The sequence below is a fragment of the Typopeltis vanoorti genome, chromosome 11 (assembly GCF_054136105.1).
Source record: "Typopeltis vanoorti isolate ZY-2024b chromosome 11, IOZ_Tvanoo_1.0, whole genome shotgun sequence".
Taxonomy (NCBI): Eukaryota; Metazoa; Arthropoda; class Arachnida; order Uropygi; family Thelyphonidae; genus Typopeltis; species Typopeltis vanoorti.
The window spans coordinates 117,416,607-117,442,529 of record NC_143559.1 but is presented as its reverse complement, the minus strand read 5'-3'; the positions used below and the strand labels follow the sequence as shown (position 1 = coordinate 117,442,529).

Sequence of the window (25,923 nt, the reverse complement as noted above, 5' to 3'; positions counted from 1 at the left end):
TTCTATATTTAGTTTACCATCTTCAGTAAAAATTGTGCCTAAGTAGCTGAAATGTTTTACTTGTTCCACAGGTTCTCCATTCACAACACTGTTGACATTTTCAATGATTCTGCCTATTTTCATTGTCTTTGTCTTTTTATTGCTGACCTTCATACCATATCTATTACAACAGCTATTCAATTTAGTCAGAGAATCTTGCAGACTTGTAGAGGATTTATTTAGAAGTATAACATCATCCACATAAAGCAAAGAGCTGACATTAACATCTCCAATTTTGATATCAGGTTTAATACCACATTCCTTCATAATGTGATCCATATAGATAATGAATAACAGAGGGGATAATGTACATCCTTGTCTCACACCAGATTTAACATTAAACCATCTTCCTGTACTTCCTTCAATTCTAACTGCTGACTTACAACTCAAATAAAGACTAAGTATTGCTTGATATAATGCCCCATTGACACCATATAACTGCAGCATATTGAATAGCTTCTCTCTTGGCACCTTGTCATATGCCTTTTCCAAATCGACAAAACTTAAATACAGATCTTTGTTATATTCCCATGCTTTCTCGACTATTTGTCTTAAAGTGAAGATCTGATCCTGACAGCCTCTATTTGGCCTGAATCCAGCTTGTTCTTCACCAAGCTTTTCTTCCACAATTCTTCTCAACCGTTTCTCAAGTATACTTGCATAGATCTTGCCAGGAACACTCAGTAGGGAAATACCTCTGTAATTCTCACATTCAGTTTTATTTCCCTTTTTATATATGGGTACTATGAGAGCTCTACTCCAATCATCGGGAATTCGTCCCTCTGTCCAGGCTTTCTGAACTATGCAGTGCAGCCACTGTAAGACTCTTATACCACCATATGTCAGCATTTCTGGTCGAATATCATCTACTCCTGCTGCCTTTCCACATTTCAAGCCTTTGATGGCTTTTTCTATTTCAAGCATGGATATGTATTCCTGACTGCATGCCTGGTCAGTGTTTTTTATCACTGTGCTATCATCACTGCTTGTTTCATTTAGCAGTTTTTCAAAGTAATTACTCCATACTTCAAGGATATCTTTTTCTCCTGTTTTCATTTCACCTTTATCATCTCTAATTCCTTTTACAGCACTCTTTCCTCCATTCCTAAGCTTCTTCAACAACCTCCAGAATATTTTGCCACCTTCTTGATATTTATTTTCTATATTCTTGCCAAAGTCCTCCCATGACTTTTGATATGCTTTCTTCTTTTCCTTCACTGCCTCTTTAACTTCCTGTGTCCACCAGGGAGTTCTGATTTTTTGATTCAAATTCTATTAATGCACTTATATCTTAGTCTTATTCTTGCTATTTTTACTATATAAATAAATTCTGTTTACACATTCTTTAATGTTAATATTGGCAAGTTATTTTCTACTGTTTGTTTTCACTATTGTTTGACCATTGATACTATCTGTAGACATCAGGCTTAAATAAAGGAATATTTTATTTTTAACCTAATTGAGTGTATGTTATATTGGGTTCTTAGCTAGGTCTCGTTGGCTGATTTCTATTTTGCATAAATTTATTCACCTGATTCCAATAATACAGACAGTCCTTGACTTACCTAAACCCAGAGTTACAATGTTGGAAAAGCTTCTAATGAAATGATGCGAACTTATTGAGAAAAAAGTTCCTGTGTTAGAAAGTGCTAGTTGTTCTTATTGAATGGTTTGCCAATAACAACCATTTGTCCAGCCTCAACAGACTCATTCATTTGCTGTGGTCTCCATTGAATGAATAGTTACATTATTCTCATTTTTTTTAACTGCGATTTACAGGGTTAAAATATTGCCAGATAAAACCAAGTGGTATAACCAGTCTATCTCATAAACATAATAAGATTGATCTTGAGATGAAGTTGAGTATCATTAAGAATTATACATAGATAAGGAAGAAAAGCTTTGCACGCTCATAACTTTAAACTGGCTACATCAATTAAATACAGTTAAGGATGCTCACATTAAAGAACATGTTGAAGGTTGTTTGTAATAATGGCTTAAGCATAAAGACTAAGGACAGTGTATTATGCCTGTTAGTTGCATGTGTTCTAGTTAGTTTGTCTGTTTAGAATGAAAAACCTGTCTCTTCCATATGAGACCAGCTAACATGGTAAAGGAGCTGTACCATTGAAGTTTGCTATTATTATTATTATTACTTGACCTCTCCAGGGAGTCCCAGCTTCATCGAGGAAGGGCACTTGCTCTACACCTCTCCGTCTCCACCACTCAATCATCTAACTACAGCAAATTGCATCATCTACACCAACACATCTACTGCCCACCACCACCACCTAGTATTTTCACAGACAATCACAAACATCAATGCCCACGATGAGATTTGAACCCCCCCCCCCCCCCACACACACACACACACAGCCTTTTGGCTGGAGAGCAGGTATGCTAATCATTCGGCCAACTCAGACCAACAATTATTATTATATTCTCCATAGAGTTCGCAGACTCATCGTGGGAGGTCCATTCAACTGACAACATATTTATTGCACAGAATCATAGAATCCTTACCACTCCCTGGATTAACAATATATTCTGGTAATGCATTTCATTCACTCATCATAGAGTACATCAGATCACTCATCGTGGAGTACATCAGAGTACAGCATCCAACACGTGTCCTGCGGCACGGATTGGATGCTGTACTCCATGTAAAAATCTACCCTTCTTCACCACAGTCTTACATAACTTCCAGGGGATAACTTCTGGTTCTTCTTTTCTTGCTTTCTACTCTTTTTATAATATCCTCACTAATTTAACCATCTCTATCCTATCACCTCTTGTCCCTCCTATCCACCAAACTCAATCCACATTCCTTCAACCTCTCTCTCTCTCCATAGCCAACATTCCAGAGTCCTGATATTGTGTTAGTCACTCATCTCTGGACCCTCTCCAGTGTTTCCCATGTATATGTATTTTAAATTCCTTTTAACACTTCACTTATAAACATTTCTTAATTTTATAGTTAACTGTTGGGTATGATCAGTTCAAAAGCTGTTCTGTAATTCTTTGCTGATGATGCAAAGTTGGAGAGAATTATAAGTAGCACCACTGATATTAATTCCCTTCAGGAAGATTCGAATAAACTTTGGACTTGGACAAAGGAGTGGAGTTGTTTTAATATTAATAAGTGCAAGGTGTTGATATAGAGTTCACACATGGTGCTATACTGCAGAAAGTGGATGAGATTTGGAAATGATTGTTGGCAGCAGACTGAAGTTTAGAAAGCATATTTCAAGTGTTGCAAAGACTGCACATTGTAATGCTGCTATGATAACTACTGTAATATGTAGAGATAAGGAGGTGGTTGTGCTACTGTATAAAGTACTGGTCAGAAGACAACAGTTGGACTATTGTTCTCAGATTTGGTCACTTGGTTTTCAGTGTGATGTAGAAACATTGGAGAGGTCCAGAGAAGAGTGAGTAAGATAATATCAGTACTCTGGAATGCTGGCTATGGTAAGAGGTTAAAGAAATGTGAATTGCAGAGTTTGGTGGATAGGAAGAAAAGAGATGTTTAAGTTGGTAAGTAGATTTTATCAGATTAATCGAGAGGGGATTATAAAAAGAATAGAAGACAAGAGGGGATTAACCAGAAGCCATTCCTGGAAGTTGTATAAGAGGGGTGTGAGGAGTGAATTTTTTGCGTGAAGAATTGTCACTGAATGGAATGCATTGCTGAAATATGTTGTTAATGCAGGGAGTGTTAAGGATTTTAAGATTCAATCTGATAGATTTGTTGTCAGTTGAATGAACCTCCCATGATAAGTCTGCTGACTCCATAGGAGGTGTAATAATAATTAAACAAAAGTAGACAAAAATAATGGTAATATATATTATCAGAGCATAACTTTGTATGTACCAATATACACACATGGACAAAGAAATTAGCGCACCAAGAAGGAAGCATAGGATTCAACTGAAATTTTATTGGTGTAATGATACGGGTGAGTGATGCACGTGATGGCATAAACAGAGCTGAAGGACAATTACAAAGGGATCTGTGGTACGCAATCCGGTCATCATCAATAACACGTTGCACCGCCTCGTGCGGCATTCCATGCTGCAATATGGTCCAGCATGGTGGCGAACAGACGTCTGATGTTGTCCTGTGGCACGTGTTGGATGCTGTACTCCAAACCCCGGATATTGTGGCACGGTGGGAGCTTGCGTTTCAGCTGCTGTCAAACATGCTTGATAGGGGACAAGTCCGTGGGAGCAGGCAGGCCATGGAAGTGTCTGTACATGATGTAGGCAGGCCTGGGCAACCCAAGCCGTGTGTGATGGGCATTATCTTGCTGGTATAGCGCTCCTGGTATCCCGGCCAGGGATGGGAGAACGTGGGGCCGTTGGATGTCATCCACATACAGCTACCCCATCAATGCACCACGAACAACTATGAGGGATGATTGGCTATCATAGGCTATGGCTCCCCGGACCATAATGCCTGCAGTGCGGGAGGTGTGGCGCTTGATAACGAGGTCGGGATTGTGTCCTTGACCAGGGGTCTTCCACACCTGGACACGATGATCATCTGTCCCCAAGACGAAGCGTCACTCATCACTGAAGACCACACGTCGCCAGTCTGTGGCGTTCCACGTCGCTCTCGTCTGGCTCCACTGCAAACGGAGTTGGCGATGTTGCGGTGTTAACGGGAGCACACATATGGGGCACTGGGATCGTAGATTCTCCACGAGGCATCGGGAAATGGTTCATGGGCACACAGGAGCCCCTCCATCTGCCTGTATAGTGGGCCGGGTCACCGTGGGATCCTCCGTGCTTGCCGCACGATTCGTCGATCCTCTCTAGCGTTGGTCCTCCTGATCCGACTGGTGCTGCTCTGCCATGTGGCAGTGCCGGAATGTGTTCACAGCTCCTAACACTGTTGGGCGGTATGGTCAGAATCGTTCGTGTGCATGTCTATATGGCGCACCGACAACCCTCTGGTTTTCAGGCCGATGATCGTGTCTCTGTCAAAGTCCGTAAGTTGCTTAAATCGATGTCTCTGGCATCTACCTGGTATTATTGTCACTCTGTACTCTAGCTTGCGTCGGCTGGTGCTTTTAGCTTTAATCGGCTATCGACTACACGCCAGCTTTATAAGGCTGCCGGTTCTTGCTTGCAGTGCCACCGCAGGGTGTGTGGGCATGTGCAATCGCACCAAACTTGGATCATTTGCATACCACCCCGCACTCTAGCTATTTGCTTAGTTTCGCCGTTGTACCATGTTTTCTTCCAGGTGTGCTAATTTCTTTGTCTGTGTGTGTGTATATATTTAAAATTTGGGCCCAACCATGTGTGTAATTCTTTCCATTAATGTTAGAAAACAAGGCATTTAAGTTACGTATTCAGAATCAAACTAGGTAAAACTTAGTTCACAGGAACAGAAAAAATTTCTCTGCAAAGTTACTTTCACTGCAACTTATCAGTTGTAGCTGATCTTGTATATTGCTCAGTTTTTTTATAGGTATCCTAGCACTTTAACATATCTCAAAGATCAAAACCAGTCTGAGTTGTGGCCCTTTCCATAATACATAGCATTATACGCACCCAAAAGGATGTGTGCCTTGCAGTATGGGATACTAAGGCAATTGATGTGAAGTTATTAGCCTCTAACTAGCCTAACATTTTTTGCTTTCACTTGGATAAAGGCTTAAACCAAGGATATAATTGTTTGGCATCTTTACTTTATAGTATAACCAAGTGGATGTGGGGGGAGGGGGGGGGGAGAATGTTTCCATTTATCTCTGAATGATCCAGAGTAATAAGGTGATACTTTTTCACTACTTGTACGGTGATACCTCGACTTACAAACTTAGTTTGTTCCTGACCTCAGTTCGTATCTTGAAACCCAATATTCTATTATATCTTGTGGGAAATCAATTAATCTGTTCCCAGATTCAAAAATTCAAAAAATAAAACTATTCTCAACTAAATGAAGAAAATGCAAAGAAATGGAGGAGTGAGGAGCATTTTTACACTAAATGTGCATTTTGTATACCATTACATATTAATTTTTATTTATGAAATCTTTGGTTTTACATGATGAGTATGAAAATCATCTTCCATTAAATTTTAAAAAGAAATCAATTTTTTTGTGGTTCAGGAGTTTTTGATTTGTTGATCAGTTGCTTCTTTTTATCTTTTAGGTGAGGGAGGTTTAAAAAACCTATCCAACATTGACTGAATCTGTCATTTCGTTAACACCCTTCTAAAGTGAATTAATGACATTGTCATTGAAGATATTGGTGGCTCTAGAAACAACACCTTGATTTGGATGCCACTTGTTAACTGATTCTTGCAATTTGCCCCAGTGCTACAAGATTTTTTTTTACCTCACTTGTTGAAATTGCTCCCTTTTTGTTGCTGTCTTCTTCATCCTCTGAAGACATTTGCTTTTCCTGCTCTCTCTTCTTAGCTCCTGTAGCTCTTCAGTTGTCAGCTCAATGTTGTGATCCTCTACATCTGCTTCATCAACTTCCAAATGCATGGTTCCCAGGGAGACAACTGTATCTACAATGTCAATTTTGCTTTCAGGTCCTTTCAATGCAGTTCCTTGGGCACAGTCGGGCCATAACTTTTTCCATGATGCTTTTAGAGTTCTCATAGAAACATATTGTCATGCCTGACTAATAAGATGCAAAAAGTGAAGAATATTGAAGTGAATTCTTCCAGAATTCCCTGAGGATTAATTCTGTGTCAGGGATAACTTCAAAACATCTTTGGAAAAGAGCTTTGATATAAAGCTTTTTGAAGTTGGAAATAACATATTGATCCGTTGTTTGTTGGTGTGGTATGGTATTAGGAGGCAAGAACTTAATTTTGATGAAATTAAACTCTTCTTCCAACTGTGGTGGATGTGCTGGAGCATTGTCCATTATAAGAACTTTCTCAGGTAGACTCTTTTCTTGTAGATACCATTTCACTGTATGAGCAAAGACCCTGTCATCCACTCATAGAAGAATTGCCTGGTTACTTAGGCTCTGCTGTTACCTCTCCACATAATGCTGAGTTTGTGCTGTTAACTTTCTGCTTTTTAAAGACTAGGATTTTCAGAGTGGTAAACCAACAGAGGTTTTATCTTCAGGTCACCACTGGCATTGGCACAAAAAAAGCAAAGTCAGTCTGTCTTTCATTGACTTGTGTCCTGGCAATGCCATTTCCTTCTTAGCAATGAATGTTCTTAGGCATTTTCTTTTCTTCCAGAAAAGTCCAGTTTCATTGCAGTTGAAAACTTGTTCTTTTCTGTAACCTTCTGACACCATCACTTTCTGAAATTCCTTCACACACCTTTTGCAGCTTCTTTGTCAGCATTAGCACCTTCTCCATATCTAACAACACTATGGAGACTGGTTCTATTTTTGAATTTCTCAAACCATCCTTTGCAAACTTTAAACTCTTTGTCGACATCTTTGCTACTGCTAGTGGATGACAAGTTCTGTGAAAAATCTTTGTAAATAGTTTGAGCTTGTAAACAGATCATTTTTTGAGATACACTATCTGCTTTCAGTTGCATGTCATTAATCCAGATGAGTAGTAAAGTTTCCATTTCTTTGAGATGACACAATAGATACTCCTTTGGCCACATCCAGTTTCTTATAAAAATCTTTTTTTTGACAATTGTAGCTATAGTGGATTTGGACAAGTCATACTGCTTGTGCAGATCACTTTGCCTGACTCCTTTCTCATATTTTTCCACAATCTTTCTTAATTTCTATTGTGATTTTCTTCTTCTCTTATTTGTTAGTTTTCTTTGGCCCCATGTTGAAAATAATACGCTGATCAGGGAATGATGATTATCTGGTAGATTATTCAGAAAATAAATGTGAAGCTACAATAAAACATGTCACTTATAAAAAGAAACATACAGTACACATAAATACAAACCTAAAAAAATCTTCACGAAGTGTATTGTTTGTTTACATAAATACCGAAATAAATACACAAAAAAGCAAGTACGTGTAGTGTTCATCATATTTCAGATAAATAATAAATAAATAAATAGTTACACTAGAGACGGTTCAGCACGCGCTCAGCTAAACATGCATACATATATGCTGGTGCTGTACTTTGCATTAAGCCTGTTTCTAGTATTAGGGAAAAAAATATAATGTAAAACAGACTTTAGTTCACTTGAAAAGCATCACAGTTCGTATCTAGAGATCAAAATGGGATATGAAAAAAGTTCGTATGTCTAACGGTTCGTAAGTCGAGGTACCATTGTATATGGTTAATATGACTTCTGCATTACATCAACCTAGGCATCCTTTCTGGGACCTGGCTCCCACTGTCATTTAATAATGTTCATCTTTGGGCTTGCTTGCTTCCTTGGGAGTAGAGAAACTGCTCAGTGGCAAGTCTTTGCATGTCGCTAAGTGGTGCCACTGCCAAGTTTCCTATCCTGGAGTGATTCGGGTCTGGAGCGATGAGTTTAATAGTGATCCTTTAGCATCACTCAGTGAGATTTGGAGAGGTATCCCAGCACTTTAACATACCTCAAAGGTTGAAACCAGTCTGGGTGGTGGTCCTTCTCATAATGCATAGCATTACGCACATCCAAATGGATGTGTGTTTTACATTATGGGATACTAAGGCAAGTGATATGAAGTCATTAGCCTCTATATACAAGTAGCCCAGTCTTGAAGATACTTCATGTGCAAACTGTTTTCTTATACTGGGATAAAGAATTAAACAAGAATATAATTTTGTGGCATCTTTAATTTATTTTTATATAAAAGCCTCAGCAAACTTCATCAAAGAAATAATCAGAACCATATCAACAGTTTCAAATTACTTTTCAGATTGAGCATCTTAAGTAATGTAGTAAAAGTACATAATTCAGAAAATGCAACTATACTGCACCCACTTCTGTTTAAATTGAAAGATAATAGTTTTGTTGTGTCGAACTTTCTACTCGTATATCTATCCTTTAGTCTTTGGGTCAAATCCCCGTTAAACTCTTATTCAGGTATCACGTGGTACCTCTGGGGGACAAAGAATTGCCTCGAGATCGATCCAATACCAGAGTATCAGATTGTCTGAGATGAACCCCTCGTAAAACACTAAGAAATTTACATTTTGCTGCACCACTTAGCGCTTTTAGATTAAACAATATTATTAATCAAGAGGTGATCTCAAGACAGTACTTAGTGATACCTTGTAAATTTGCAGACGTGGCCAAAATCTATACTTATTCTAGTCTCCCGCCTAGGTTTGTGGTACTTTTTTATAAGCAGTGCATCGGATTCCAGAAATCACAGATAGTCTTAGTTGGGTACAAAAGCAAGGTTTATTAGATATCATAAAGGTGTACATACAATACAATAAGCTTAATTCCCACCTTAAGGGAGTTCCTGACAGTCAGGATAGAATTTGAACATTACAATAATATAAGTATACTCAAACTGATTAAACTGTAAATCTCTGAAGTAAGCTTTCTTATTTTTACCCTTAAATACCTTAATCATGCATGATTATCACAATAACTCTCTATTTTTTTAGTAGTTCAATCAAACCACACAAGATAGCATTTATATCTTTCACAATCCCTTCATTGATAGCAATTCCTTACTTAAAACATATTCTTAACCTCCTAGAACATATTATGTTACTCTATCACAATAGGAGACATTAAGATTTTTTAGGTAACCCTCTCTAGATCACTGCAGTTCAGTCCTAATTAATTTCATTAATGTTCCTTCCTCTGCTTTTACAATGTGGCACAAATCTTTCATTCACAATCAGCAAAATACAAATAAAGTCTACTTATCTGTCCTTGGTTCTGCATCGCGTCTGGCCTACCGGAATCTGCCTCTCCTTAGACAAAATGTCCATGTGCTCCAATCTGGCTTTCTATAGGTGGCCGGGCTTATTCCTTCCGTGGAAATACTATGTCTTGTTCCGCTGCTGCCTCTATCGAAACCCTCCGGAATGGAGGCACTGACACCCTTCACCTGCTCACGACACCGCAAGATGAAGACCAGGAGATTCAGGATCAAAAAGCCTCTTTTCAGGGCTGCTAGACCCTTATATTTTCACCTTTCTTTCTCGGCGATTCTCGCATTCCGCGATGTCCACCCAACGCACCCACATGGGCTCACATCACGGCATCCAGCTTTCTCCTCTATATCCCACGTTTGCTGATGGCACGCGATTGCTTGGGGCCAACAGTTCCTTTGCATTGCTGCTCCATGACCTTTTTGGACTTCACCCCCCCCCTCCCATCTTGAACTTGTGCTAACATTCTACATCTCTTAGTACACAATGCTCTATTTAACTTTGCTAAAGGTCTACACTTCCATTATTATTCAACTAATTTGTGAGTGGTACAAAATGCATACTTTGTTTTCTCATAGTATAAAATATTTGATATATTTACAATGCATTATTTTAATACTCATTTTATCATTTTAATACAAGGATAAGATGAAATATTTTATGTTCCAACTTATCAGGGTATAACAGTTTCTTTGGCCTTTTCAAAATATATGGATTGTTTTTAACCAATTTCCTTTCTGTCTCATTACTGGAATATTTTTTTTTACTTGTTTATGCTCTTAACTGTTAACAGACTGTTGTAAAATTGAAAAATGATATATATCCAGTGTGTGGTTTTTTTCACACGTATAAAAAGGATAGGTTTATACAATGATTATTTAAGTATTTTTTTCCAATATTTTTAAAATCTCATCACATTTATTTATCTTAATCTCAAAAATAAGACAACAGAAATGTAATTCAAAAGAAACATTCATAAGTGATACTTTCTCACTCATACTCACATAAATTTCATTTTTGGAATAAAAAAATCTAACTGCAAAACAAAAACAAATTCTGTTGTTAATCCTATCTGGAATTTAACAACTTTGACCTTCTGATACAGTCATTTCTCAAATTATCTCACTCTGAACATTAACATTCTTCCCAAAGAAAGGGACGTTCTTGTCTTGCCTCACTATTCTTCATTGTAAACAACTGCCAGTTAAGTTACCTGCTTATGAAAATTTTCCATGAGGGGAAAAACATTTTGAATAAACTGTTGCATTTAAATTTCTCTAAACAATATTTTCATTTATAATGAAATCAGTTCTCCTTTCATTCTGAATATGGTTTTCCTTCTTGTTTCTGATATTAAAAGAAAACACAGTATCTCTCTTGAAACAGATGTTCTACCTTTTTGAAGTTAGAACAAATGTCTATTGACTGGAACAAATGCAGGATGAAGAAAAACAGTAGACAACTCCCCATAGGAACTCTTTTCTTCCAAACTGCTACTGTTTATACTATTAAAATAATAAGAGGCTTTTGTCTAGATATTTATCTTCTTGTGGTTGTTCACCATTTTGAAAGAAACTTCTTACAGATCTATAGGTCTCTGATTCTGTTTGTTGTTTTTTTCTCTCTCTGAAAAGAATCCATATTCTCCTCCTAATCTTCAACAATGAAAACAACTATTGCTTAGTTTAATTTAATTATTAAATTGAATTTTGTGACAGTATTAAAAGAAAATACATTACATTACTGTAAATGGAGAAGGGGGAAGGAAGAACTATGTAATTATTCAAATTTTTTTAACATTGCTAAATATATGTCACTTAGAACTATACCACCCACTTCCATTTGAATTGCAAGACAATAGTTTGGCTTTTTCAAAATATCTGTTTATTTCAACTGAATAAGTCATAATAAACTTCACAACTTTATTGTTTAAAACTGATTTCCTTTCTCATTGTTTTATTACTGGAATATTTTGACTTGTTCATATTCTTAACTGCTAACAAACCATTCACTATACTGGAATCACTTTTCAACTTTTCTTTTTTGATCTTTTGTAATGAAAAGCTGATCCTCACAATGTCCCTTACTATTCTTTGTGCTTGTGTGCATGTGAAGAAATGTAACAAAGCACATATTTACATTAAGTATGCTGAATTCACAGCACAAACAAGTTTATTATTTTTAATTGTCATGAAATGAATAGAAAATTATGGTTATTTCACAAGGCTTACACTAAGGTAATTTTGGCATATCTCATAACATAAGTGAGATTATATTTGGTTGGATACCGATAATACTAAAATTTCAAAATTGACAATTTTTATGAACAAATTTGTGTTCTAATTTCTTACATTAAATAAATGTTTATAATTAATCAAGACTTCAGTGGTGAAAAGAAAAAACAATGCCTTGCTCATATTGTTGAAAAGGCTTTGCTTGCAAATAAAAGTACACACAAAAAGAAAATATGCATTTAACTACCATACTGTCCTTGACATGTCTATACATCATTAAATACACGGATGTGAAGTTCCCATTGAAATTGAAATAACTTATTATTAGGAAAGACTCCTCCAGGAAGTCATCTAGTGAGGTCATCTATCACTTTGACCAGCTGTCTTACCTTCCCTTGAATTCATTCGCACTACCTGCACTCACAATCTCCAAATCTCAAAGCTAAGTAGCAGTTCATTCCAATCATGCATCACTCTGAGAGAGAGAAGAAAAAATTTAGTCCACATCCCCCCTTCACTGCATTCATTCTCAACTTCCATGTATGCACTCATCTTCTCCCCACCCTCCACAAAATAAATTCTACAATCATCATCCAATTGCTGACATGTATCCTCAGGAGTATACAGGATATGAGAGTACTGCATGAAAATATTGCATCATTACTAACTTCTTATCTACAACTTTCCTTCAAATCAATCTGTTACCTGTCAAGATTCCAATGTTATATCAGATCTTATATTTCTGTCTTCTAAGGCACATTTTTACTGTATCAGTCCTCCTATATATTGGTCTTCCTCTGGATCTTTTTCTTGCAACCAGGCAGAGAACACTTGTTTTTGCTAATCTTCCCTTTCCCATTCTGTTTAAGTGACCATAACACCTGAGATTAGCTCTGCTAACACATTCCTGGATGATAACAATGTCATGTTCTTTCCTAATATTCTCATTTTTAATATGATATTGCTATTGATGCCATCTCTTCACACCTCTAATATTCCTCAGGATTGTCATATCTGGTCTCTAGTCTTTGATCAAGTGTTTTATTTCTAACCCAGCTCTCAGATCCATAAGTTTAAAATTGTTTGAAACACTATCTTGTATACAGCTAATTTATTGTTTTGATTAATTTCTCTTATTCCATATAAATTTATTCAGTTGACTTCATTCCATACTGACTTTATTGATTTTGTTGTCTATTTCCATATTTAATTTACCCCATCTTCACTAAAATGTTCCTAAGTAGCTGAAATGTATTACTTGTTCTATAAGTTCTCCATTCATAATGCAGTTCATATTTTCATTGCCTTTGTGTTTCTATGGCTGATTTTCATACCACATTTATTACAACAATTATTCAATTTAGTCAGGGGCATCTTGCAGACTTGTACCAGATTTATTTAGAAGTATAACATCATCTGCATAAAGTAAAGAGCTGAGATTAATATCTTCAATTTTGATGTTGTCAGGTTTAATACTTTCATAATATGATCCATATAGATAATGAATAACAAGGTTGATATAATGCACATCCTTGTCTGACACCAGATTTAACATTAAACCATCTTCCTCTACTTCAATTCTAACTGCTCACTCAAATAAAGACTTAGTATTGGTTGATATAATGCCCCATTGACACCATAACAACTGTAACGTTTTGAATAGCTTTTCTCTTTGCACTCTGTCATATACTTTTTGCAGGCCTACAAAACTTAAATACAGATCTTTGATATGTTGATTGAATTTTAATGGTATAGATGCAAACACAGATTGATAAGAAAACAACAATTTATTGACTTAATTGCTAATATTTCGCTGGTATTCTATCTAGCATCTTCAGAGAACACAGTTTGTTACAGTAGTGAGACAACCACAATCTGGTATAATAATGGGACTAGTATGAGGCAATTAATTGTAGCATTCAACACATGCTGTGCAGCACTTGTTTTTTCCGATCGATCCTGTGTGCGGGGGTATCCAAAGGTCTGCTGACCCAACTTGCCATAGTAAAACTGCCGCATACATTTTTTGTGTTCATTGAGGCAGATGTCCACAGTTCTTCCTGTGTTCCATAGAAGGCTTGATGACATGAACGGGGCACTTCATAGACTCCTGGATGCGATAAAGGAGAGAATCTGTCCTAAGGTGAACGGATGAGAGTTGCCAATTTCACATAAGGTTTAAATATGATGCGTAGTAGGTGTTTGTTAAGCACTCTAGATATCTTTTCAGATGTGCCTTTAATGTATGGGATGGTGACAGCTTTGTTGTAGTCTTCTGTGGTAGACAGTGGCGAAGATTTCTGGGGAGCATTTTAGTATTTTATCTATCTTATGGGGATTATAGCCATTTGTCAAGGTGTGACGTAGGTGAGAATTCAGCCGTGAGAGCAATGTCATTGGAACAAATTGCTCTAGCTCTATCGGTTGGTATTTTTTAGAATGCCATATTGTTGTGAGATGGGTGATAGTATGATTGTTTGTGTAAATATCTCCCTGTATGTGTGGGTTTTCTATAAACCAAGAATGATATGGAACTTTCTGGAAGACGTGATTAGTGTCTAGGAAGGGCAGTCATTGACTTCTAGTTCCATTGTAAAGTGGATTATTGGGTGCTGGCTATTTAAATGCACTAAAAATGTATTCATTGTGTCTCGACCATGTAGCCAAATAGCAAACACATCATCAACATAGCATAGCCAGAGACTAGGTTTGAGAGTGGCTGTATTGATAGCTTGCTTTTTCAGATGTTCTATGTAGAATTTGGCTAATGGAGGAGAAAGGGGGGGGGTTCCATAGCTGTCCCATCTAATTGTTTGTATATTTTCCCTTTCCATGTAAATTAAGCTGCCTGTACTGTGAATTTAAATAGTTGAAATATATCAGGGGGAAATTGTGAATTTAGTAAATTAAGGGTTCAGTTAATGGTTCATTCGTGAATAGTGAGGTGATATCAAAACTCACCATTAAGTCTGAACTTTTTTAAGGTATGGTTTTCTAAAATACTTTTTAGGTGGATAGAATTTTTAACAAAAGAGGGAGAATTGTTTGTGAAAGTGGTTAGTAGTTTGGCTAAATGTTTAGCAAGTTTATATGTAGGACTGTTTATACCATATACAATAGGGCTTAAAGGTGTACCTTGTTTGTGAATTTTTGGAGCTCCATATATCCTGGGTGTTTAACGTGGAAGGGGTTGAGTTTGTTGACTATTTCTTTATGCCAGGAAGTGACTTTGTTCAATAATTTGCACACCTTATTCTTTAGTGAGTTGATGGGATCCCGATCTATAATTTGGTATGTTGACTGGTCTTGGAGAAGTGTGTGCATTTTGCTTTCATATTCTGTTGTATCCATCACCACAGTTACGTTTCCTTTGTCTGCTTTGGTTATGGTAATCTGGATATTATTATATAGTTCTTTAAGAGCCATGATTTCTTTATGTGGGATATTATTTTTGGGAGGCTTGGAATGTATTAGGATGTTGGCCACATCTAACTGAATGTTATTGGCTATTGCTGGAGGTAGGTCCTATATTCCCCCCATTCAACAGAAGCCATTATTTTGGCTTTTAGAACTTCTTTGGGAGTAATGGCAAAGTTGTGTCCCTGACTTAACACACTCGTGGCTTCTTTGGCTAAGGTTACCGATGATAAGTTCATGACAACGCCATCTTGTTGTAATTAGCACGGTCTCTGCATAGCACTGCATTGTTAGAGAATTTGAAATTTCTGCTGCTGCCAGTTTTTAACTTTGAATTCTTTGTTGACTTTTGAGTCAGAGATGCTGTCCAGGATATCCCATAGTTCCAGGTGTTTAAAATATTAGATAATTTATCACGTAGGGCATTGATGGAAGAATTTATTTCAATGTCACCATCCCATACATTAAAGGCACATTTGAAAAGATATCTAGACTGCTTAACAAACACTAACTATGCACCGTATTTAAACCTTATGTGAAATTGGCAACTCTCATTCGTTCACCTGAGTACCAGTTCTCTCCTTTATCACATCCAGGAGTCTATGAAGTGCCTGTTCGTGTCATCAAGCTTACTGTGAACATCTGCCTCAGTGAACACAAAAAATATATCCAGCACTTTAGCTATAGCAAGTCAGGTCTAGCAGACCATGCTTTGGATTACCCCCCCCCCACACACACACACAGGATCAAAAGTGCTGCACAGAAGCTTTTACAAGTCAGAGGGGTTGTTCCTGGAATCAACAGAAGCCTTGAAACATACTCTAAACCTCAACAAGTATGGCTGTATAAATCTACCAAAGATTTGGGAGACAGTCATCCTAAGACCAATTAATACCTGCTTTCTCTCTCTCATTTTTTTTCCTCCTAGCCTAATTAGGACTTTAGTCTTTGTGTTGCATGCTACAATTAATTGCTCATGCTAGTCCCATTGTTATTCCGGATTGTGGTTGTCTCGCTATTGTAACAGACTTTGTGTGAAGCTGCTGCATAGATACCAGCGAAATATTAGCAATTAAGCCAATAAATAGTTATTTTCTTATCAATTTGTCTTCGCATCTATACTGCTAAAATTCATTCAACATGTACGATGAACACATAAGCCTTTCCACACGTTTGAGATCTTTGATATATTCCCATGGTTTCTCAACTATTTGTCGTAAAGTAAAAATCTGATCCTAACAGCTTCTATTTGGCCTGACTCCAGCTTGTTCTTCACCAAGCTTCCCTTCCACAATTCTCCTCAACTGTTTCTCAAGTATATTTGCATAAATCTTACAAGGAACACTCAGTAAGGAAATACTTCTGCAATTCTCACATTCATTTTTTATTTCCCCTTTATATATATATATGGATACTATGACAGATCTACTCCATTTGGAATTTGTCCTTCTGTCCAGGCCTTCTGAACCATGCAGCGTAGCCACTGTAAAACTTATATATCCATACTTGAGCATTTCTGGTCAAATATCATCTACTCCAAGTTGCCTGTCCAGATTTCAGGCTTTTAATGACTTTTTCCACTTCAAGTATGGATATGTATTCCTGATTGCATGACTGTTGAGTGTTTTTTTACCACTGTGCTGTCACTGATTGTTTCATTTAGCAATTTTTTGAAGTAATTACTCCATACATCAAGAATATCTTTTTCTTCAGTTTTCATGTCACCTTTATCATCTCTAACTCCTTTTACAGCACTCTTTCTTCCATTTCTAAGCTTCTTCAACAACCTCCAGAATATCTTACCACCTTCTTGATATTTATTTTCTATGTTTTTACTAAAGTCTTCCCATATATATTTGTCTCTGTATTCTCTAAGAGCACAAGCTGACTTATTTGCCAGGAACTGGCAATTAAATTGACTTATCTCCCAACAACTGGTTGAGAGACCCCACCGTTGCTGTGGTGAAACTCTGCCAGTACCTTGTCTCAGCGAGCAGGTTTTCAGCAATCATTAGCTTTGTTAACTCTGTCGATTGATGTCATTAATGGTTGATTTTGAATAAACCAATCAGAACTCTGAATGCATTCGTACGTCTGAAACTTGGTGGGGTAAGTTAATGCATTAACAATATTTTGAGCACTAGCCCATAAAGATGTCCAAAAATAAAAAACGATTGTCATATTCTTCAAAATTTAAGTTAAAAGTTATCAATTATGCAAAAGAACATGGAAATAAAGTTTCATAGAGACAGTTTGGACCCCCCCCCACTGAGTGTATGATTAGACAGTGGATGTGTTTAAAATATTGATTTCTTAATTTTAGGTTTGAAAAAGTTCGATTAACTACAAATATTTTGATTCATATATCATGGATCATCATCGTCAGTGTAATATAGTTGGAAATTAAAAAATTAACAATGAAGGTATATGGAAAATGGAATCTATTTATATTTTGAGAAAGCCATGTAAAACAGATACTATTAAGATCAAATAAAGTATGTGTGATAAAAACTTTAATAATTCTAATTCTTAGTAATTCTAATTCCTTAGATTTTTGGCATGGAGAGTCCATGATTTAGGTGATGCACAAGTACATGGAACTTTCTTCTCATATTTATGGGAACATCTATGTAATTTGATGTCATTCCAAAGCATCTTGTGGCTAGTATTAGTAATCCCATATTCTGCTAGATTCGATTTGTTATGGTTCTTGGAGGTTTGATGTTCAGAAAGGCATATGGAAAAAGATCAACCTGTTAGCCCAAAGTAGAATAACTTTCCATTCCATGGGACTGAATAGACTCCAGGTAGCAGTGGAACTGAAATTTTATCTTTTGGAGATAGTATCATAGAACTAATAGAATTAATAGGCATGAAAGTTATGGATTTATTAAACTTCTTTAAGATAAAGAAGTTTAATAATGCAGGTGATAATCTGCTCTATTGTTTTGGAATTATAACTGTTGAGAATAGTTTTCTCTTTGATGGTAGAAATTTCTTTTCAAAGCAGATCAAACAAATAGATAATGAGTTCTTGAAAGAAGGCATTTAATAATGCCATATTTCTAGGACAGATGATGAGCTGAAGTGTGGTCATACTAACCAGGAAAGGAAGGTTTGCAGGAAGCAGGTGTTTGATAATGAACCACCCAATTTTCTTGTTCTGCATCACTCAGATTCCAACCTTAATGATACCCTCCATGCCAAAAATATGGAGAATTATTATTAAAAACTATACTGTTTAAATATACAAGTTATTGCATGCACTTGATTTATTTTTCATTTTTTAAATCATACGTGTACATTTGATTCTGATAGTATTGGTTTTTTCCTGGCTATAAATCAGATGCTTAGAAATCATACTAGTGTTTAATCCTTTATCCAAGTGTAAGCAAACAAAAGTTGCACATAAAGTATCTTTGCTACAGGGCTACTTTTATATAGAGACGAATGACTTCACATCAGTTGCCTTAGTGTCCCATACTGCAAGGTGCACATCCTTTTGGGTGTGTGTAATGCTATGCATTATGGGAAGGGCCACAACCAGACTAGTTTTGACCTTTATTGAGGTATGTTCAGGTGCTGGGATATCTCTCCAAAAACCGAATGATCTACAAGATCACTCTGAATCTCACTGAGTGACCCTAAAGGATCACTACTAAACTCAGCAGTGGCACCACTTAGTGACAGGCAGAAATCTGCACTGAGCAGTCTGTCTCTCTTCTTCCCAGGAAGCAAGCAAGTCCAAAGATGAACAATATTAAATGTCAATGGGAACCAGGCCCAGAAGGGATACCAAGGTCGAAGTAATGCAGAAATATTTCCCATACACAAGTAGTATAAAAATGTATCACTTATTAAATTACTCTGGATCAGAGATAAATGCTGAACATTTTTTTTTTTTTCACTTGGTTATACTATAAATTAAAGATGTCAAGAATCTTGGTTTAATCCTTGATCCAAGTGTAAGCAAACAAAGTTTGTTGTAGCAATACATTCTTACCCTCAACTATACAGATCCTCTGCTTATTCTATTTTCTTCCCAGAATAAGAGTTCAATCCTCCATAATTAATTTAAATGTTAAGACTTCATTTGATCATGTTGATGAAATGTGAAATGAATAATTTTTACTCTTTTAGGTTACAGAAATGTTGCATGATTTTAACTGTTTTTAGATTGCAATTTTTACTCATCTTTTTTTACAGAACTTTCTCAATTTGATCTATTTTTGCATTTAATTGTCATTATGATACTGTATAATATTTCTAGTGAAATGTTATTCTCTTTCATCGTAGTTACTGATGAAGACTTGGGAGAGAACACCACATGATGCCTGGGTGACACTGGATGATTCATTTCTGCCTTCTTATATTCAGTTGCTGATAAAAACCAGAATAGCTAATATGCATCCAAGCAATCCCAAGTTGATTAAACTTGAAAGTTTTCATCTTTAACAAAGAAAAACACAGCAAATCATCAATCTAAACAACATTGTTTATATTTGGTTAATGTAAAAATACACCTGATGCTGAGCATCTAAAATATGTAAATATTTCACATACAGAAGAGTAGTCTTCTTAAGTGGTTAAGTTATTTTTTTTAAAAAAATGCATTCTTTGCCATTTTGAGATAGAGATTTAATAATATAATCATGGTTAGATGTTTAATAAACATTATGTAATTGCAATAAAATATAATGAATAATGCAAAGCATAATTGATGATAATGAAAAAAAAAAAAAATTAAGTTCATCTATCCTGTCATTGCACAAGCAGCAGATGCTGTTGTCCTACAAAGAAGTTATACCTATTATACCACAGTATACCTAATGCAAAAATAAAAAGGAAACTAAATGTGGAGCTCAGTCCAGTGCTGAGTTAAACTCAATTTATATTGTATTTTTATATTTTATACTAGGGTGCTCTGTCCCCCTGATGCCTACGGCACCCAAACTGTATTGTCCCTCAAAATAATATGATCAGAAGAACAGACGTAGGACAATTTAAGGAGTATAAGGAGTAACCAACCTATTCCATCGTATTTGGCTTTGGATACTTGCACGGAGAAGTGTCTACATGTAAGCGTATATCAGAAAGGAAGAAATGAAATAGTGAGATTAAGTATACTTTGGCAGTATCGTTAACCAGCAGAATATACATGTGAATGAATATATATCATCTTAAACTTCGTTTAATCCTTTATCCAAGTGTGAGCAAACAAAGTTTGCACCTGAAAGTATCTTCAGGACTGAGGTAAGGTGGTACACACCAGGGCAACTCGTTGCAAAGGTGGAGCAAGCTACCAATACTCCTGTCTCAGTATCTCTTATAATGCAAAACACATCTCCTTGCGGATATGTCTAATGTTATGCATTAAGGGAAGGGCCACTACCCAGATTAGTTTCGACCTTTATTGAGGTCTCTTCAGTGGGAGCCAGGCCCAAGCTGAGATACCAGGCAGAAGCATTCGCAGGTCATCTCTACCTATAGAAGTTGCCAAATGGTGTGCCACCCATTTTTAATAAATTACTCTGGATTTAGAGAAAGATGTTGAAAGTTTATTTTTCACTTGGTTAGAATATAATAAATTTTGTTTAATCCTTTATCCAAGTGTGAGCAAACAAAGTTTGCGCCTGAAAGTATCTTCAGGACTGAGGTAAGGTGGTACACACCAGGGCAACTCGATGCAAAGGTGGAGCAAGCTACCAATACTCCTGTCTCGGTATCTCCTATAATGCAAAACACATCTCCTTACGGATATGTCTAATGTTATGCATTAAGGGAAGGGCCACTACCCAGACTAGTTTCGACCTTTATTGAGGTCTCTTCAGTGGGAGCCAGGCCCAAGTTTGCTCACACTTGGATAAAGGATTAAACTAAATTTATTATATTCTAACCAAGTGAAAAATAAACTTTCAACATCTTTCTCTAAATCCAGAGTAATTTATTAAAAATGGGTGTCACACCATTTGGCAACTTCTATAGGTAGAGATGACCTGCTAATGCTTCTGCCTGGTATCTCAGCTTGGGCCTGGCTCCCACTGAAGAGACCTCAATAAAGGTCGAAACTAGTCTGGGTAGTGGCCCTTCCCTTAATGCATAACATTAGACATATCTGCAAGGAGATGTGTTTTGCATTATAGGAGATACTGAGACAGGAGTATTGGTAGCTTGCTCCACCTTTGCAACGAGTTGCCCTGGTGTGTACCACCTTACCTCAGTCGTCCTGAAGATACTTTCAGGCGCAAACTTTGTTTGCTCACACTTGGATAAAGGATTAAACTAAATTTATTATCTTAAACTTCGTATACATGAAATTTGAATAGCAGAATCAATGGTTTTTTTTTAAGGGGCATTTTGCATACATGGCAAGCTTGAGATATACACACACACACACAGACGTCGAGGCCGTTTTGGGTGGTTAAAAATACCATTAATAATATTAACACCTCTAGATATATATAAAAATGAAACTCATCTTACCTAACATTTGGGATTACAATGCTTTGGCCTTGAGATGCGAATATACAGCCAGGCTGGGTTTGTGTGTTTGGTCCACTGCTTATGCAGTGTCGGTGATGGGTTAACAGTAACAATGCACTTTTCAAAAAATTTTGGAAAAGATAAAGAAAATTTGAAGTAAATTACACAGGATTAAGAAAGCCAGTTTCATCATGGGTGGTCAGTACATTTTGCTCTCCAGGCAATACCTATTGTTCAAATCTCACTATGGACATTGGAATTTTGTGACTGTCAATGTCACAAAGATCAATTTTTCACTGGTATGTGACTACCACACTGATTATTGGAGGTCTGAAAAAAAGTTCAGTTCCTGGATTATCTATGCCAGTGGTGGCAAACCTTTTTATGTGCACGTGCCAAACGTTTATAAATCGGTTTGCTGACGTGCCAGTGCGTGCCAAAAATTTGCAAATCAAGTTGCTGACGTGCCAGGTAGTTTTTAGTAGAGGAAAAATTAATTAATTTATAATATATATATATATATATTATTATATTAATATTATATAAATATAAAATTTATGTATGTATATTTTTTTTATAAATAATTTAATTATAATACTTCATTTTATTTATAATATTTATGTATAGATTTATATTATTCAGTGTAAAATTGATTATTGTATAATTAAATTGATTTTAATGATATTGGTTTGAAAAAAAAAACTAGTCAGAAAAATATTTATGCATTTTAACTTGCCATAGACGTCACTGAGCAGGGGATGCAGTAGAAGGATGTCAACTTGTCAGCCAAACGCTTGCCGTATTTACTCGAATATAACTTGCCCTCGTGTATAGCGCACACCCCTCATTTTACTTTATGAAAAATGACATTAAAAAGTTTTACATATACCTCGCACATGAAAAATGTTTAAACATATTCAAGTCGAGGCGATAGCAACTCGCTCCTTGTGGTAACGACACTCCCACAACAGCCATTATACTGCAGATGCAAGAAAAACAAGTATTTTTTTTGTATCCCTGAATAAGGTACAGAATCATGTGCAGTATTTTAATGTCTTGTGTAATATATTTCTCAACAAATAGTGCAATTAGAGACAGCTGGAATAAAATCGGCACTAACTAATGAATCATGTCCCTCTCACAGAAACTGTGCTGTATAAACTCCAGCAAAACCATGTGTTGCACGGAAACACAGTATCTAACTAAAAATTATTGTCCAATTTTTCAATTACTGTATATGAAATAAGTGTTTGTTTGCATTTGAAATTCTCGATGTCATTATGACAGATTACAAAGGCTAACTTCAAATAAAATTCTACCACAAATTGAATATACCGTATAATGCTTCTGTGAGTTCCCTTGCCAGCTCAAATGCAAACAAGCAGCAATAAAAATCAACCAAGAATCGAAACTTTGTGTGGGTTGTGCCCATCGGTAATGATATAGTGAGTGTTGTTATGACAGTTGCAGATGTTATGGGATTTGGTTGAAGAGAATTGGCATTTCAATTCAAAAATTGTCGGCTTGCTTTTATCTTTGAGTTGCACGATCTTTTGTTAATTCTGCACCAATCATGCACTTCTTCATAGCTGCTGCTCTATACTGGCCTACCATTGCTGTCTATTTTGCGGTATGCTTTCACTTTTCATTAGTCATTCGTGAAGGATTGTTCTTTATGTATCTCAAGTCTTGTAAATTAATGTTAATTTTTGCTTGGAATAATGGGAAGGAAGATTTTGCTGTTTGGGTTTCTCAAAATCTGCATATATCTTGCGCTACAAATTTTTAACTTTAATTATGAAAAAAAAAAAAAGAAATATATTCGAATAAATACGGTATTATCACATGCACACGCCGAATATGCAAATTATGTAATTTAAATAAATAAAAATACATGAATTTCAATTCTAAACACGTTCCAACAATATTTTGAATTTAAAAACACCACTTAAACGCAGCAATTAAAATTTATTGAAAAAGTTATTCAGTTTCTTTTACTGAGTTTGAGAAAGAGAATTTTATTATTATTATTGTTCCGGGAAACTCCAAGGAGTCGACAGACTCATTGAGGGAGGCCCTAACATCATGTCTGGAACAACTATTCAGCATTCACACAGTATCTATCATATCTTGCCTTGAACTCATTCACGGTCTTAGCACCCACAACAGACTCTGGAAGCTTATTCCACTCATTCACCACTCTCCAAGTAAAAAACCTAGCTCTAACACCCTTGCCCAGCTTCCATGCATTGCCCCTAGTCCTCCCAGCACCAGTCATATTTTCAAAAATATATTCTGGATCAATCTTATAAAATCCCTTCAGTAATTTGAATGTCTCAATCATATCACCCCTCCTTTGCCTATCATCCAATTTCTGCAGCCCACAAATCCTCAACCTATTCTCATAAGGTTCATTCCACAGACCTGCTATCATCTTAGTCACTCGTCTCTGAACCCTCTCCACTTCCTCCCCATCACGAAGAAACCCTGGTGCCCATAACTGGGCACAGAAGTGCAGATGGGGTCTTATCAAGGCTCGATACAGAGGAACAACAACTTGCTTCTCTCTGCATGTTAAAGTATTTTTCATAAGCCAAGTGATTTGGTGAGCTGTTTTAGTCACTTTTGCAATGTGCCCCCTACACTTCAACTCCCTATCCAGCAGCACTCCCAAATCCCTGGCCTCATCAATCTCCTGGAGTACGGTTCCACCAATGCGATATACTGCTGCTGTTCTTTTCACCCCAAAGTGCATAACCTAACACTTTGCCACATTAAACTGACATCCATTTTTCCTAGCCCAGTCCTCCAAACTATCCAGATCATCCTGTAAAATTTTGACATCCTGTGCACTCACAATTGCTCTACCCAAATTTGCATCATCAGCAAACAAGTGAACACTTTCTCTCAAATCCTTTCCAATATCATTGATGAACAGATTGAAAAGCAGTGGGCCAAGAACAGAGCCCTGCAGCACTCCACTAGTCACAAGCCGTCTTTTTGACTCCACTCCTGAATAAACCACTCTCTGGTATCTCTCCTTCAACCGCCCTCCTATCCATCTCACCAACCCTATATCTATCCCCATCTGCTCCAGTTTACTGATTAGGGTTCCATGCGGTATCCTGTCAAAGGCCTTGGCAAGGTCCAGTAGTATCACTGTAAACCCATTACCCCTATCCAGTTCAGCCGTCACTGTGTTATAAAACGTGAGCAAGTTACTGAGGCATGATCTACCCTTCACAAAACCATGTTGTCCCCACACAATATCCCATTTTCATCTATCCAATCCTGTATTCTTTTCTTGACTAATTTCTCTAAGACCTTGACAATGATTCCTGATATGCTAATCGGTCGGTAATTTACAACAGCAGTCTTGGAACCACCTTTATGCAGTGGAACTATTTTTCCCTCCTTCCACCCGCTCGGGACTAACCCAGACCCGAGACTCAAATTAAACAAAATGGTCAAGGGTACTGACAATTCATTAGCTGCTTCTCGTACTACACGAGCTGGTATACCATCCAACCCCACAGATGTATTGACATTGAGGTCATGCAGTAGACTACTCACCTCCACTTCATTCACCACAATTCCCGTATAATCTATTGGTTTATTCGTTTCTGCAATGTCACCACCTGGATGATATATTCTTGCAAAGTGCTCACTCAGCAACTCAGCTATCTCAACTGATTCAATTACCTCCCTACCATCGGCATTCTTTAAAATCATTCTGCCATGTACATTTTTCCTTTTACTTGCTACATATCTAAAAAAACTGTTTAGGATTCTCTTTAGCCTGCATGGCCAATGTTCTTTCGTAATCCTTTTTTGCTTTTCTTACCACACTCGTCACCCTTCTGGCCTGTGCTTTATACCGTTCATGTGCCTGCCGGTCACCTTTCTCCTTAAATTCCCTCCATAGTTGTTTCTTTTTTTGCAGCTGAAGCTTAATGGTGTT

The 25,923-nt window shown here is 36.7% G+C and overlaps 1 protein-coding gene across 3 annotated transcripts in view; it reads left to right on the top strand.

Moving 5' to 3' along the window:
* The window catches only part of LOC150101980 (centromere protein K-like), a 138,858-nt gene extending 118,254 nt beyond the window's left edge, over positions 1-20,604 (top strand). For all 3 annotated transcript variants that reach the window (XM_090400824.1, XM_090400825.1, XM_090400823.1), the window contains one exon: positions 19,776-20,604. In XM_090400824.1, coding sequence (XP_090256950.1) covers positions 19,776-19,934 — 159 coding nt within the window. In that variant the 3' untranslated portion in view covers positions 19,935-20,604. The remainder of the gene's footprint in view (positions 1-19,775) is intronic.
* The last annotated feature ends 5,319 nt before the right edge of the window (positions 20,605-25,923 follow it).